The sequence below is a fragment of the Capricornis sumatraensis genome, chromosome 14, assembly GCF_032405125.1.
Source record: "Capricornis sumatraensis isolate serow.1 chromosome 14, serow.2, whole genome shotgun sequence".
Taxonomy (NCBI): Eukaryota; Metazoa; Chordata; class Mammalia; order Artiodactyla; family Bovidae; genus Capricornis; species Capricornis sumatraensis.
In genome coordinates this window covers 37081993-37099092 of record NC_091082.1, presented here as the reverse complement: position 1 = coordinate 37099092, position 17100 = coordinate 37081993, and the positions used below count along the sequence as shown (strand labels likewise).

General features: G+C 49.7%; 1 protein-coding gene across 2 annotated transcripts in view; it reads right to left on the bottom strand.

Moving 5' to 3' along the window:
* The window catches only part of STUM (stum, mechanosensory transduction mediator homolog), a 56709-nt gene that overhangs the window by 2612 nt on the left and 36997 nt on the right, over positions 1-17100 (bottom strand). For both annotated transcript variants that reach the window (XM_068986621.1, XM_068986622.1), the window contains exon 2: positions 2551-2730. In XM_068986621.1, the coding sequence (XP_068842722.1) occupies positions 2551-2730 (180 nt within the window). The remainder of the gene's footprint in view (positions 1-2550; positions 2731-17100) is intronic.

Genomic DNA, 17100 nt, shown 5'->3' with positions numbered 1-17100 from the left:
TCCCCATGGTACGTTTCTTGGTGACACTCACATAATGCTAGGTAAAGAAAATTACCCTGTGTTGTTACATTTGGAAAGTCTCCTTCAAAGAGGCTGGAGTGACATGAGAAACAACAGCCCCTTATCCAACTATCGACTAGGGCAGACACTGTGCTAGGACAGTTCACTGTGATGATTCCTGAGACATGCACACTCCACTGTTGCTTGGGGTGATCTCAGCCCACAGCACCATCTCAACAGTGGCAATTATTGATCCTTTGCAAGTAGGTTTACTTTCTGGAAAGAGGGGCAAAGGCACCCGTTGCTGAGATGGGTGAGCGAGTCTGGTGCCTAGGTGGCATAGGTGGGTAGCAGTGAGGTGTGGTGGGTTTTCTGGGGCAGCCCTCAAGTCCATTCCCCAAACAGTGTTCTGAAAAGTCTGACACAAAGACAGCACTCCTGAAACCAAGGGGGTGACCCAACGTGAAGGCGTGGGCTGGGAGGAAGGGGGTTAGGAAGGGAGGGGCGGTGGGTTCCAGCACTTGAGTAGCCTGCAGCCCAGCTACGGCCCCCACACCAGCCATGACAGAGGGGTTGATGCAGAGTCAGCAGCTAGGGTGGTGGAAGGTGAGGAAGCAATAGGTTCCTATCTGCCCTTCTCGGGTGTCTGTGTCCTCCTCTAGGAGGTGATAAAGGGGAGTTCTTGAAGCTATCTCTAAGATCCAGACCCTGTGGGGTCTGGTATCAAGTGTGACCCAAAAAGAGAATACCAGAAAGCTCTAGGCATCAGGTTAAGCATCAACACATTTATTGTGACACAGCTTTGTGCCGCTGTGACAGAAAGTCTCCTCACTAACATGCCCCAGTGCCTGGCCCAACACCTGTGTGACGAGGAGGTGACTCAGTCCGGGGCTCATACTGGGCAGAGACGGGGCAGCCTTCCCAGGCTTTCCATCAGCCACTGAGGAAGCCTCTGAGAGCAGAGGGCCCCTTCCAGGTTCCAGCTGGGAACAGGCCTCTCAGAGAAGCACCAAACTCCCTCTGGGAAATGGTCAGACTTGGCTTCTCCAGACTCACAGGATGGCTGGCAGCACGTCTGTCTTATCAGCAATGCTCTGCCCCACTCCCCACAAATGGAAGTGGTCCGTGGACCTTTCCCGGGGCGAGGCTCCCCGAGGGAGCTGGATGCGCCTGCCTCGGCCTCTGCCTGCTCTGCAGGCTCACCGACCCCCGTGCTGATGGGCAGCCCCTGCCCGGGGAGCAGCTGTCCCGGGAGGGGCTGGGTGTCTTCCGACTGTTCCTCAGCTACCCCGATGTTTCTCCTGCCCAGTGTTCCCCTCCCTGTTGTCTGGCCACCCCTGTCTCCCGGCTCTAATTCTGAGATGCCCTGGCAGTCCAGCACCCCAGCAGGGAAAGCAGCTGCTTCCACCAGCCTGTCTAACCAATCCACTGGCCCTGCTGGGCTCGCTCAGGCTCAGGGACCTGCCTTTTCTCTGGCCTGGTGGTTTGATTGGTCACTGACCCTAACCTTGCTGGGCCCTAGTATCTGAGCAAACCTTGGGTCTTGGATGCTCACAGGATTATGAACTCAGACTGAGTCAACTAGGAATCATTCTAGATCATTCTAGAGCCCCCTGACCCTTGGGCTTCCCCTCTTGCCCCCACTGTTCTTCCCTGACACAGCTCACCTCTGGCACAGGCACTCCACCTGCAAATGGTCTTGTCAGGTGTGGGGCACAGGAGGAGCGTGGGGTGTGGGGAGAAGGGCAAAGGGCCTGTGAGGACGTGCTCCATGTGAGTGAGGAGCTTCGGCCTAATGAGGTAGACAGAACGTGTGACAATACAGGGACCTGCCCGGGGGCACGGGGTGACGAGCGCGGCTGCTTAAAATAGGTGTCTGTCTGAAGATCTCGCCGGGTTATTTTTAAAATGTTAATCAAGTCTTCTTCGGCAGTTTTGTGTCGGGATCAAGTCTGTGTTAAGTGACTGGTGAAGGCCCACTGAATACAAATCAGGAAGAGGAAGGCTTTCGTATCAAGGCACAAAGAACTTACTTTAAAAGAAGTTGAAATTATGCAGTTCTGGCTGTTAAATAAAAAGCAGTTACAGGGTCTCCTGAGCACAAGGATGCCCGGTGACCTCTTCCTTCTTTCTGGAAATGGCATGGTGGAGGCACGAGGGACTGAGCTCACATGGGTCACACCCTTGCTACCCTGGTGTTGTCAACCGGGCTGTTTCCTTGACAAACGTGATGCCTGGTATGTCTGAGCTCAACAGGCGCTCTCTCCCTTCCTTATTCATGCCCTCTGGCTCAGGTCTCTGCCTGATGCTCTCGTGATACCCTGCAGGCCCCAGGGCTGGGCGTGCGGGGAGAGTCCTCTAGACCAGGCGGCCACGGACACCGGTGAGCCCTTGGGGGAGGAGCAGGCCCAGCCGTGCAGCTCTCCCTGCAAAGCCCCCACCTGACCCCCAACAGGATCACAAACAAACGCCCAGACCATCCTGGCCCCCACCCCTCCTCCAGCCCCGCTCCCCGCCTCCCGGCCCAGCCCCAGCCCCACAGCTACTCACTGGCGAGGATGACCATGTCCATGCCCCAGAAGATGCTCATGATCCAGCCCACCATGACGATGGCTGTGAGGATCTGGATGAGGGCCGCGGCGATGTTCAGCCAGAAGACACAGCACACGTGCCTGTCCGGGAGGTCCGTGCGGGCGCCACACAGCACGGTGAAGGCCGAGACAAACGTCCCTGTGAGAGGCCAGAGGGGACAGCCTTTGGAGGGTGCTGGGAGACGCAGTGGTACGTGTGCCCATCATGAGCTGGGGCCCAGCGGCTCGCCCTCCAGGAGCTCCGAGAGGAACAACTCAGATCCAGCACTTTGCTGCTCAGACCACTGGCACCCACACTAGAGATGCCAATGTACCAGCCTGGAGGAGGCATGGCCCTGGGCAGCCAAGGACCCAGCACAGTCCTGAGGCCTCAGGGGAACACAGATGTCACCTAACAATCCATGCCTGCCGACAAGGAGCCACAATGCAGCCACTTGAAAGGAGAACAGGCAGCAGGTAGAAAGGACACCAACTTCATGCGGCAAAGCTCCTTAGGGCCTAAGAGTTCAGAGGCAGGAGCTGGAGTCGTTGAGGGGACAGGGAAGCCACCCAGCGGGTAAATTCAGGAAATGACCCCCAGCACACACACTGACCACGGTGCCTGCAGAGAGGAGTACGCTCAGGCCAGGGTGCATCTCCCAGAGCCCTTCCTTCAAGGGGCTCTCCCAGACACCCCAGACCTCTAAGAGGAGGGACAGAGAGCCAGAGATTTCCTGAGCAGCCACAGGCACAAAGCAACGTGGTGAGTGTGTCTGCGGTCCTTCCTTCATCCCAAACTTCCCAGAGCCCTGCAGGTATTAATAAGATCACTGCATTTTTACTGACACTTTTCTCAAGCCAGGCTCTTTTCTACACGGGCTCTGAGCCCTGTAACAGCCCTGCAAGTTAGTTGGCATGCCTCCTATCTGTGTAAGTTCTCTGTGGCTGCTGTGACAAGTTACTGCAAACGTAGTGACTTAAAGAAACACAATGCTGGAGGTTAGAAGTCTGAAATGGATCCTCGGGGCTGGCTCGTTTCTGGAGGCTCGGGGGGTAAATGGTTTCCTTGCCTTTTGCAATTTCTCAAGGTTGCCTGCATTCCTTGGCTCATGGCCCCTTCCTTTGGCATCAAAGCCAGGAGCTATACATCTTCTCTCCTCTCAGACCTCGGCTTCCATCCTTACATCCTCTCCCTCTGACTATGATCCTCCTGTCTCCCTCTTGTAGGGACCCTTCTGATTATCCTGGGCGCACTGGATAATCCAGGGTAAGCCCCATATTTTTAAGATCCTTAAATTAGTCACATCTGAAAGGTCCTTCCTTTTTATGTAAGGTAGCATCTTTGCAGGTTCTGGGATCAGGATATGGATATCTCTACGGATGGGCATCATTCTGTCTATCATACTATCTTACATACTGCATTAACCTGGTGTTTCCGATGCTTTGGTATCTGGAGACTTGCTGACTCTGTAGAGATCCCCCTCCCAGGGCTGGCCAATTCCTAGGGATAGCAAATGACTTTCTTATGCAAGACAAACAATCGAGAATGCACACCCAGACTGCTCTTTTATAGACTCTCACCCTCTTCTGCCCTAATCACTCAGAGCCAGGCACCAGACAGCTCAGGCAGTCCCTACATCCTGGGGAACAGTAGCCCATCCTAAGCCTGCTTGACCTGTCTTGACATTCCTTCACATGGAAATCACAGCAAAGTCTCCTGCCCATGTCTCCCCCTAACTTCCTCTGCCTCCTAATAGTCCCTGGTCCTTCCACATGTGCACCTCCAAAGTGTGGCATGCCCTCTCCTCTTAGGAACTGTGAGTAACAAACTATCTTTTCAATGGCTGCCATTTCCTGATCTGTTGGCCTCGCCACACCTCACTATTAATACTAACAAAACCTACATTTTAAAGCACGCATGTACACTCAGAGTCAAGAATTAAGTATCTCAGACTTTCCTAGTGGTCCAGTGGTTAAGAATCCTCCATCCAATGCAGAAGACACGGGTTTGCTTCCTGGTGTGGGAAGATCCCACATGCCTCCGAGCAACAAAGCCTGGGTGCCACTCTACTGAGCCTGAGCTCTGGAGCCTGAGTGCTCCACAACAAGGGAAGCCACCGCAATGAGAAGCCTGAGCACCGCAACTCAGGAGCAGCTCCCACTCACCATAACTGGCGAAAGAGCCGGGACAGCAGCAAAGACCCAGCACAACCAAAAATAAATACACTAATTAATTTTAAAAGGAGGATTAAGTGTCTCGTCCAAGGTCTCATGCATGGGTAGGCATTGACCCCACCACTGTCTGATGAGAAAGACAAACTTGGAGAAAGGAGAACTGAAAAATGATGGGGACATGAATTCAGGACTTAGTGGTGGACATGGAAGGAAAGAGGACATAGGGACCATTAGAATGTATATGTCACCATCCATTGCTTCTGCTTATTTGTCATGCTGTGAGACATGAGATAAACACTAGATGACACCATTTAAAACACACAGCCAAAGTGGAAAGATGGTAGAAGGTGAACAGGAGCACGTGGGGGAAATACTAAGTAACATTAACACAGGTGCCATTTACTGCATCCCCATAGTGCATTACAACACGCTACCACACTCTCCTACTCACACTGCCTCTAATTCTTATGACAGTTCATGATGGTTATTATTATCCCCACTTTACAGATGGGGAGACCAAAGATCAAAGAAGCTAAATGACTTGTCTACAGAGTAGAGCCCAGATTTAAACCCAGATTTGTCCAGAGCGGAAACCTGAGCTCTTTTCAGTCTAGGGTGTTCCAGCCTTACATTAAAAATTAAGGAAAACAGTATGGCCCTTCCTCAATAAAATTAAAAATAGACTTGCCATATAACCCAGGAATTCTACTTCTGGGTATATACCCCAAAGAATTGAAAGTAAGGTCTCAAAGAGATATTAGTATGCCTATGTTCATTGTAGTATTATTCACAATAGCTGAAACATGGAGGGAACCCAAGTGTCAACAGATGGATGAATGGACAAGCAAAATATGATCTATACATATCATGGGATAGTATACATCCTTAAAAAAGGGAGGAAATTCTGACATGTGCTACAACACAGATGAGCCCTGATGACATTACGTTAAGTGAAATAAGCCAGTTACAAAAAAAGAAAATGTATTATTTCACTTATATGAGCTACCTAGAGTACTCAGAATCATAAGAATAGGAAATAGGATGCTGGTTGCCAAGGTCTGGGGGGAGCAGGTTATGAGGAGCTATTGTTTAATGTGCACAGAGTCTCAGTATTGTAAGATGAAAGAGTTCTGGAGACAGATGGTGGTGATGGGTGCACAGCAATTTGAATTTGCTTAATGCCCATGAATTGTGCACTTAAGAACGGATTCTGTGTAGTTTACTACAATAAAAAGAATTGGAGGGAAAAAGGAAAGAAACTTCATCCTTAATGATTTTCAAAATATTCTTGAACCTCTCCACATTCCCCCACCCCTGCCTGGGCCAATGTCCTTCACGGAAGCAGACGGTGCCCTGACTCTGGCCAACAGTGTCCTGACTCAGTGGGATCTGGCTGAGGTTCTGTGACCCCCTGTCTCTTTGTAGCTGTGGCCTCACCATGGTCATCCTGCCTAGGAAATGGGAACAAGTTCTTACTCGACTGAACCATAAGAAATCGCCATCTTGGTAGGTCAGAGAATAACAGCAGTTTCGTATGGCTCAGCCTAACATGTAGCTGATATGAAAAATTTGAACATAAGGAAACCCCTGAACTCAGAGATTCTTAGTTAAAAGGCCATCTAATCCATCCTCTGCCCCAAAACAGCATATCACCAGGATTACCAAACTGATTAGAGGCCAGTGAGCCTCTTCATGCATCTAGTTGCTTGCCATGGAGACAGGGAGGCCTAGCCAGCCTGATGCTCTGGGGACAGGAAACATCAGCAAAGAGGAAGGCTTATCTGCTGGGGAAGCTGGGCTAACCCACACTTTATTTAAAAGACAACATGGGTGTGGTGTGGGAGGGACTTTAACTAAGACATGTATAAAAATAAAAGCACATTAGTCACATACCAACCCATACAATATGTACATATATTACCTGCAGTTGCATCAATCTGGATAAATTACAAATTAGTTATTAATTTGGATAAATAATTTCATTTACTAGGAAACAATGGTGATAGGTCCCTTTAGCCATTTGTTGTTTTTGTTCAGTCACTCAGTCATGTCCAGCACTTTGTGACCCCCATGGACTGCCAGAGCACCAGGCTGCCCTGTCCTTCACCATCTCCTGGAGTTTGCTCAGACTCACGTCCATTGAGTCGGTGATGTCATCCCTTTTGCCATATAAGGTAATATTTGCCACAGAAGGGCTTCCCAGGTGGCACTAGTGGTAAAGAATCCACCTGCCAATGTAGGAGACAAGAGATGTGGGTTGGATCCCTGGTTTGGGAAGATCCCCCGGAGGAGGGCATGACAGCCCACTCCAATATTCCTGCCTGGAGAATCCCATGGACAGAGGAGCCTGGTGGGTTACAGTCCACAGTGTTGCAAAGCTGGACACAACTGAAGTGATTTGGCACACATGCCTGCACATGCTATAGAAGGCAAGAATTCAGTGAATGGATTTATAACACACAAACATCGTTTTAATCTACTCATCAGGAAATTTAAACAATTATTTTAGCATTGCTGCTGCTGCTGCTAAGTCACTTCAGTCGTCTCCGACTCTGTGCGACCCCACAGACAGCAGCTCTACCGTCCCTGGGATTCTCCAGGCAAGAACACTGGAGTGGGTTGCCATTTCCTTCTCCAGTTGTATATGAAGAGGTATTATTTTAAACGAGTCTTACTTGCTAAAGAAAGAGCCCCCACTCCCAACAGCAACCAGTTAGTCCTACCAGTCCAACCAGTTATTCCATGAGCACCAACCCTGAGCCAGTGCCAGCCCCTGGAACAGAGAGTGCAGGCTGGTGCTGGAGACTTGGCTGGGTCCCTTGCAGGGAGCTCACACTCTGGTGGGGATACTGGGTTCCAGAAAGAACAGTGACGAATCAAGTTTGGTTTATCAGGAAAGACTTCACAGAAGCAAACGTGATGAGGGGAAAGGTATAGAAAGCCAATGGGAAATAGTCAAGGGGAGGAGGGGAAGAACACCCCAGAGACAACCTACAATGTCTGTCCAGAAGCCCAGAGGGTGGCAGGGAACTCTGAGGGTGCCACGTGCAGGGCAGGGATGAAAAACGGGGCTGGAGGTGGGCAGCTGTCAGACTGGGGGTGGAGGTGGCCCTGAGGGCCTTGCCATGGGGCCTGGCTTCCTCTTCCAGGCAACCAGGCAGCCCCTGGGAAGGCTGGTTTCAGTGGGGAATCATAGGTCAGGGTTGTGACCCCCAAGGGGAGGATGGGGCAGAAGGGATAAGGCAGAGTCTGGGAGGTGAGATGAGATGAGGTAGGCAGGGAAGCATGGTAGTAGATGCAGGGGAAAGAAGGACCCCCGGTTGGGGGGCTGTCCTGGGGACTGAGGGGCCTGTTCATTTCGGAGAAGGGAGAAGGGGGCACAGTTGGCTCTGGCTATCTGGTTTCCCACACTATGTGGTGAATGCGGAGCCACAAACCAGGTGGGGAAGCCAGTGAGGGCGGTACCCATGGGCTGAGCAGAGCCGAGCTGGAGACAGGCTCAGGAGGGTCGCCTGCAGGTAGTGGAAGTCGTCAAAGTGAATAAGGTCACCCAGGAGGGGGTGGAATTCAAGGAAAGATCCAGGGGACATCAAGGCCACAAAGGGGACAGAGGGGGGTTGATCAGAGAGAGGTGAGAGCGTGTGTCCCAGACACAGAGGAGTCTCGGGGAAGAGGAGCTGGTGGACAGGGTCACCCGCTGCAGAGATGGAGGGGGGACAGGCAGGCCCCAGGTCGAATTAAGTCACCAGTGGCCTCAGGGAGAGCCTGAGAAGCTGAGGGGCTGAGAGCAGGGAGCAGGATATCAGAGTTTCAGGGAGAGAAAGGGCTGAGGATTCGAGCACATGGGAGAGGACCCCTCTCTCCTTGGGAGAAACTCAAGCTTGTCTGGCTGCTGAGGAGAAGCCAGCGGGGAGGGAGAGGATGAGGATATAACCAGACCAGAGAAGCGGGTAGCAAGGTTCTCGAGAAGGTGAGGGGTAGTGGGATCTACTGCAGATTTTCCAAACCGGCTCACACGTTAGAATTCTCCAACTGAGGTTTATTCATTTCCAAACTAGGAAGTTTATTTCCAAATTGGGAAAGGAGTATGTCAAGGCTGTATATTGTCACCCTGCTTATTTAACTTCAATGCAGAGTACATCATGCGAAATGCTGGGCTGGATGAAGCACAAGCTGGAATCAAGATTGCCAGGAGAAATATCAATAACCTCAGATACGCAGATGACACCACCCTTATGGCAGAAAGCAAAGGAAAACTAAAGAGCCGATTGATGAAAGTGAAAGAGGAAGTGAAAAAGTTGGCTTAAAACTCAACACTCAGAAAACTAAGATCATGGCATCCCGTCCCATCACTTCATGGCAAATAGATGGGGAAACAATGGAAACAGTGACAGATTTTATTTGGGGGCTCCAAAACCACTGCAGATGTTGACTGCAGCCATGAAATTAAGACTCTCACTCCTGAGAAGAAAAGCTATGACCAACCCAGACAGCATATTAACAAGCAGAGACATTACTTCGTCAACAAAGGTCCATCTAGTCAAAGCTATAGTTTTTCCAGCAGTCATGTATGGATGTGAGAGCTGGACTATAAAGAAAGCTGAGTGCTGAAGAATTGATGCTTTTGAACTGTGGTGCTGGAGAAGACTCTTGAGAGTCCCTTGGACTGCAAGGAGATCCAACCAGTCCATCCTAAAGGAAATCAGTCCTGACTATTCATTGGAAGGACTGATGCTGAAGCTGAAACTCCAATACTTTGCCCACATGATGTGAAGAACTGACTCACTGGAAAAGACCTTGATGCTAGGAAAGACTGAAGGCAAGAGGAGAAGGGGGCAACAGAGGATGAGATGGTTAGATGGCATCACTGACTCTATGGTTATGAGTTTGAGCAAGCTCTGGGAGTTGGTGATGGACAGGGAAGCCTGGCGTGCTGCAGTCCATGGGGTCACAAAGGTTCAGACACAACTGAGCGACTGAACTGAACTGAACTGAGGTTTATACAAATGCAGGTTGCAGGGTACCTGCAGAGTACCTCCAGGCCACCAGAGGCACAGGGATGGGTCCAAGGACTGCTCATTTGAAAACAGAAAAGAAACATTCCCCCAACTGATTCTAACACATAATCAGGCTTGAGAATCCTTCTGATAGGTGGAGAGATTGGCCTCCCAGATAGAGAACCAGAAAACCACACAACCTTGTAGGAAATTAGCCCACAATTCTTGCCTTTTACTCTGTCCCATAGCATCCCCCACAAGACTTAGAGCTGAGTCAGGGAAGCTGTCCTCCACAGGAGAGGCAGGGGCCTGACCACAATGTTTCTGGTGGGGGCCAAGGTCCAATCAGGGCTTCCCTGGTGGCTCAATGGTAAAGAACCCACGTGTAATGTAGGTGATGCAGGTTCGATCCATGGGTTGGGAAGATTCCCAGGAGAAGGAAATGACAACCTGCTCTAGTATTCTTGCCTGCAGAATCCCATAGAACAGGGGAGCCTGGCTGGCTATAGTCCATGAGGTCACAAAGAGTTAGACATGATTGATTAAACAGCGACAAGGTCCAGCCAAACACTAACTGGCACAAAAGAAAACGATGGTAATGAACTGAACTGTCAACTACCATAATCAGTGTGCTGAAAGACACCTGGGACCTAGGTGCAGACATGCATTCTCTGTCCTACATGACCCCAAGGGAGAGAGATGGGCGGGGGAAGCCGGAGGAGGACCCTGCCCCCACCGGACAGAGGCTTACAGCAAAGACGCCAGAGGGCTTTGCAGTCACAGCCCACTCTGGCCGCCAGGGCTCTGCTGAGGTCACTGGCTTCCCCAGGGAGCTAGGGCTGAGGCTCCAGGAGCGGGCAGTGGGAGGGGAAGGGCTCTTTCACTTCCATCCTGGATGTCCCAAAGGGTCCTGGGGAGGTGGTGGGGACAGGAGGAGGAGAAGCAGGGCAAAGTGAGCTGGCAGTCTCCCATCAGGACGGAGTCTGCGGGCTGAAATCATCCTTCCCGAGTCCCTTCAGGCTCAGGTTTTCTCTTGACTCACAAGGGAGTAGTGGAAGGTTCTGAGCTTAAGGCAGGTGAGGGGGGGATGAGGAGGGTCACAACGGGGAGAAGGGTAGAGCTTTCCTCTGAAGCAGCTGCTCCAGAGAAAATGTGCTCCCCTGGGACAGAGGCTAGGAAGTCCAGTCGGATTCCAGGCATCACCTGCAGCTGGATCTGTGGTCATTAAGATGTGCTGCTCGTCAGTGGCTGAGACTCACACCTGGATGCCCTCCATCACTCCTCCAGGGAGAGTTGGTTGAGCACAGCTCTCAGCGAAACTTTGAGTGTGAGTCTCAAGAAGGAAATGTAAGGGAAGCCTTGGTCTGGACTTCATAGCCTAATGAAAGGACAAGCCACACCTTACAGAACACATCCCACTGCTAACTGTGTCCAACTCAGAGCCAGAATGAGATAAATGGGAAATCACATTCAGGGTCAGACTCAGTTCTATAAGATTCCATTTCTCAAACCTGGTCGGGGGTGGCATAAGAAGCAATGGAAATTGTACTAAAAAGTACATCTTCCTGGGTCACTGAGATTCTAATTCAGCCAGTCTGGTCATCAAGTTTTCATCATTATGCAATCATTTCAACTGGAAACTGGACAAAAGCCCTAGGAAGACAGAATCAAAATAGTTTCAAAGTAGGGTTTCCCTGGTGGCTCAGTGATAAAGAATCCACCTGCCAATGCAGGAGATGTGGGTTCGATCCCTGGGTCAGGAAATGGCAACCCACTTTAGTATTCTTATCTGGGAAATTCCTGGACAGATTGAATTCCAAAGAAGATATACAGATGGCCAACAGGCACACAGAAAGATGCTCAACATCACTAACCATCAGGGAAATGCAAATCAAAACCACAATGAGATATCACCTCACACCTGTCAGAATGGCTATCATCAAAAAAAAAAAAAAGTGCTGGTGAGGATATGGAGAAAAGGAAACGCTCATGAACTCTTTGTGAGAATGCAAATTGGTGCAGCCACTGTGAAAGACAGTATGGAAGATCCTCAAAAAATTAAAAATAGAACTACCATATGATCTAGCACTTCCACTTATGAGTATTTATCTGAAGAAAATGAAAACACTAATTAGAAAAGATATAGTCTATGTTCATTGCAGCATTATTTACAATAGCCAAGGTAAAGAAGCAATCTAGGTGTCCATCAATAGATGAATGGATAAGGAATGGATAAATTGACTACTACTCAGCTATAAAAAGGGAGTGAAATCTTGCCATTTGCAATAATATGGATAAACCTAGAGGGTATTAATGCTAAGTAAAGTAAGTCAGAGAAAGCCAAATACTGAGTGATTTCACTTATATGTAGAATCTGAAAAAAACAAAGCAAATGAACAAACATAACAAAACAGAGAGAGTCAAAAATACAGAGAACAAACTGGTGGTTGCAGAGGGGGAGGAGAGAAATAGGCGCAGGAGATTAAGAGGTACAAACTTCCAGCTGCAAAACAAGTGAGTCATTGGTAGGAAAGGCACATTGTAGGTAATACAATCAATAATTATACAATATCTTTATATGGCAACAGATGGTAACTAGACTTACCATGATCATTTTGAAATGTAAGAAATATCAAATCACTATGTTGTGTAACAGGAAATAACATAGTGTTATAGGTCAATTATACTTCAAAAACACACACATTCACAGAAAAAGAGATGGGATTTGTGGTTACCAGAGACAGGGTGGGAGAAGGTGGAACTGGATGAAGGTAGTCAAAAGTACCAAATTCCAGTCAGTTATAAGATAAGTATTAGGGACGCAATGTACAATGTGATAAATATAATTAACCCTGCTCTGTGTTATATATGGGGCTTCCCATGTGGCTCAGTGGTAAAAAATCCACCTGCCAATGCAGGAGATGCAGGAGAAGCAGGTTTCATCTCCAGGTCAGGCAGATCCCCTAGAGAAGGAAATGGCAACCCACTCCAGTATTCTTGCCTGGAAAATCCCATGGACAGAGGAGCCTGGTGGGCTACAATCCATGGGATTGCAGAATTGGACACAACTTAGCGACTAAACAACAACATGTTATATATGAAAGTTGTTGAGAGAATAAATCCTGAGTTCTCATCACAAAGGAAATTTTTTTCTATTTCCTCAGTTTTGTTTCTTTAGAGAGGATGGATGTTCGCTTCATGATGTGTGTAAGTCAAATCATTATACAATACTGTATGTCAATTATATCTCAATACAACAGAAATAAAAATACATTAACAAAAAATCTGCCAGTGTCTTTGCCCCATCGATCCTGGACTTGTGGCAAAAGGCTTTGTGAACTGTTCTCACCATTCCAGACAGCACAAAGAGCCCTAATGAGGTGGCAGCAGTTCATTAGAAGGTGGCTTGTAAGTGGGAAGCTCATCATTTCAGTGCAGTAACGGGGGGTTTGCTCCTGTTGTCAGCAGCTCTGAGCAGACATTCTATCCATCTCTGACCAATTAGAGATGGGAAAGTGCATTTATTACAACTTATACCTTTCCGAGCATCAATTTCAAGGAAGGAAAATAATGAAGGGTGGACAGGTGAGCTTTCTGTCCCCCCAGTAAAGATAAGGTGTAAGGTACCTGGGATCACTTTGCCCTTAGCCCCAGCTGCTACCCCACATCCAGTGCCCCTCTCCACACCCTCTCCCTAGTCAGAAATGACTAGGATACCCACTCTGTATTTCCCCCTGGGCCTCAGGCAAACTCTGAGGAGTCACTGAGGGATTCAAGGATTGAGGAGCTCGGGGAAAGGCAGCCAGGAAGAAGCCTTCGGGTGGATAAGGGGGTTTACAAGTGAGACCTCTGCAGGTAACAGTCCTGGTTCAAGACTACAGCCACTACGGGGCCTTAGATTTTTCAATGGAAACGGCTCCACGGTTTAAAGGAAGGAGAACAGGGAGCCCCCATGGCTACTCCTAATAAATCTGTTGTCCTTCCTTTGAGGACAGAGAGAACAAGACCAGCTCCCTCCTCTGTCCCTCTTACATCAGGCTGATGGGGGTGAGGGGGCAGGTTGACTGCAACTGATAATTAATTTTAATGGCACTGGGCACTGCATCAGCCTCCCTGTGCTTGTTAGCAAATCTCCTCTGCCCTCAGCTTCCCCTGCCAGATCCTTGACGTGCTCCAAGACACACTCCCATCCCTAGACAAGCTGCAGGACTGAACTGGACCCCTTGGACTCTTGGGGACCCCAGGCTTTCCCTAAGATCTTCAGCCTGAGCAGAAATATAACCATGTGCAATTTCTCAGTTCCTCAGTTTTGAGCCTTGTCACAACAGATTCAGACTTAAATGGCAGCGGATAAACTGAGGAAGTGGGGATGGGACCAGGAGGGTGGCTGTGTACTGACCAGGGCAAGGAGCCCAGGCTGGCACGGAGGCCCCAGGGGACCGAGCTTCGTCCCTCCTGCCTTCCAGCAGGTCCGGTGTTCAGGGTGGTCAGTCAGATGGACAGATGGGCAAGGGCAGCAGCAGTGACATTTGGTGGAGGAGACAACACAGCTTCCATCTCTGCAGAATCTGCAACCTGACAAGATGCAATTTCCATGGATGGGTAGACACTGAGATTAAAAACTGAGAGGGGCTCTGCCCAAGGTCACAGCTGCTGAGGAGCCCTTCTGAGATCACTGTAGTGAGAACCTGCAATGAGGTGAAGCCCGAGGCACTGCTCTGGGGACACTGCTGCAGCAACAGACTCGGGAACTAGAGCCCAGCATCTGCCCCTGAACCCAGTGGGCATCTCACCCACATGGGCAAGGCCTCTGGGCTCACGGCTGACCCTCATTCGATCACCCAAATGACAAGTAACATCTTTGTAGCGGCTGCCATCTGCTTGCATTGAGATTGTTGAATTGGAGTCACTCTCTCCTCATTGAGTCAAGTGAGAGGATGAGGCTGCCCTGGGCCTGTGGCACCCAAGTGAGTGTGAGGCCAGGTGTGCCAGCACCCGAGGGCGCTCATCACTGGGATGCTGGGGGAGCTGACCCAGGTGCCCCGAACGGTGGTCCCCCAGACAGGGCAGGAGGGAGGGCACCTCGGCCTGGCACCCTGCTTGAAGCCCTCGGCAGCAGAGGCCTTGGGGACCCCTGACCTGTGCACCACAGGTGGTGGGAGAACACCCCCCATCAGAACACCCAGGCCTGGAGGCACGCATTCCTGGGGGCAAAGTCGCCCCTTCCTTAAAAGCATACCGATTCATTTCATCCACTCATTTCCTCCATGTATTCAGGCAGCATTTATGAAGCACCTGCTGGGTGCCAAGAACTGGGCAAAAACCACGTGCACCAAACAAACAGGAGTGTCCCAGCCCTGAAGAGTCTCACAAGGCGGTGAGAGACAGAAGTCACGAACACAGTCCGTGAGGTCAGTCCTGGGGCATAGGGCAGAGGCAGGGGGGACCCCACGTTATAAAAGGGACTCTGGAGCCAGAATGGCTGCACCACCACCCCCACCTCCCCCGCCCCGCAGAAGCCATGAGATCCTCACAAGTGACTGAACCTCTTTAGGCTTCAGCTTCCCCATCTGTGAAGCTAGGGTAATGAGAGTAGCCTGCCTCATAGGGATGTGAGGACGGAATTCGAGCATGTAAAGTACACGGAACACAGCAAGCCCTCCTGGGAGCAAGGGGAGATCCTTCACCCCAAGCAGGGAGACCCAGAGAATCTTCCCCAGGAGGTGATGCCAGCGCAGAATCCTGACGAACAAAGAGTTACTCTTGAACATGAGTGAAGCTGAAAATCTCAATGAATCCTGCTCTCCTAGTGGCTTGTAGCCAATGGTACTACTCTTCATTCCACCTTAAAACATGATTAATTATAACTTCTGAGTTCACTATGTCAGCCTCATGGAGACGGAGGCTCTGTATGCATCCATATGTCACGGTACTATGCGGCCAGTAAAATTACAATTATGATGACTCTGCAGCAAGCCAGACAAGTGTTTTAAGTGAAACTACAAAAATAGTATGTATACTGTACAGCGGACTATTTAAAAATATTTACATCTGTGGACAAGGACTGGAGCGTATTAAGCAGATGAGAATTGTTTTGCTGTGGCAGAATTGTGCTTAGTTGCTCAGTTGTGTCCGACTCTTTGAGACCCCATGGACTATAGCCCACTAGGCTCCTCTGTCCATGGGGATTTTCCAGGCAAGACTACTGGAGTGGGTTGCCATGCCCTCCTCCAGGGGATCTTTCCAACCCAGAGATCAAACGCAGGTCTCCTGCATTGCAGGTGGATTCTTTACCGTCTGAGCCACCAAGAAAGCCCATGGAAGAATCTGAGGTAACTTTTTCTCTGTTTTCAAAAACAAATTCTCTTGGGACTTCCCTGGTGGCTCAGTGAATAAGAAGCCGCCTGCCAATGCAGGGGACCCAGGTTGGATTCCTGGTACCGGAAGATTCCACAACTCCTGAGCCCATATGCTGTAGTTACTGAAGCCCGCATGCCTAGAGTCTGTGCTCTGAAACAAGACAAGTCACTGCAATGAGAAGTCGGAGCACCTCAATGAAGAGTAGCCTCTGGTTGCTGCAACTAGAGAAGAGCCCCCACACAGCAATGAAAATCCAGCACAGCCAAAATAAATAAAGAAAAACAAGTCCTTTTTTCAGTTAGAAAAAGTTTCAGGAACCTGTTAAGATCCGACTCTGTGGCCCACCAAACAGCATCTTACTGAAACGGAGCAGGACCCTGTGGTCCTTGCAACCCCTCCATGTCATCGACCTGCCTTTTGCCTGAGGAACACTTAAGTCAAAGAATAAGTGTAACCAGAGAAGTGAGAAATACGGAACAAAGAAAACAGTCAAAGGAGACTAAATAATAATAATGTAGTCACTAAGCATAGTCAAGGACCTTCAGTTCTCAAGGGCTAGAGCTAATATTCTGAGTCATATGCTGTGAGCGGTCTTACAGACACTAAAACACCAGGAGGAGAAGGTAACTGCATGATGACCAGCCTGTACTCGTGATATAAGCTGCCACAGTTCCAAGAACTGGCCTCAGAGAAATGGGAACAGATGGACCCTGGAACTGAAGATTAACTGTATCTAAAATACTCAAGATGACACTGGTCAGACCACTGATGATCAGCTTGAAGATGATGGTCAGAGATGACTGTATTGTTTCTGCATGTAGTCTCCCCTCCCACGTCTGTCTAGAAAAGTTCTTACCCCGCTGGTTGCTGTGGCTGGTGGCGGGAAGGCAGTGTGCAGGGAGAATCAGCCTTTGGACAGATGTCCACCATCCTCCACCTGCTACTCAGTTGCCGGCATCTGAAGTAAAGCGAACTTTCCTTTCCACCAACCTGGCCTG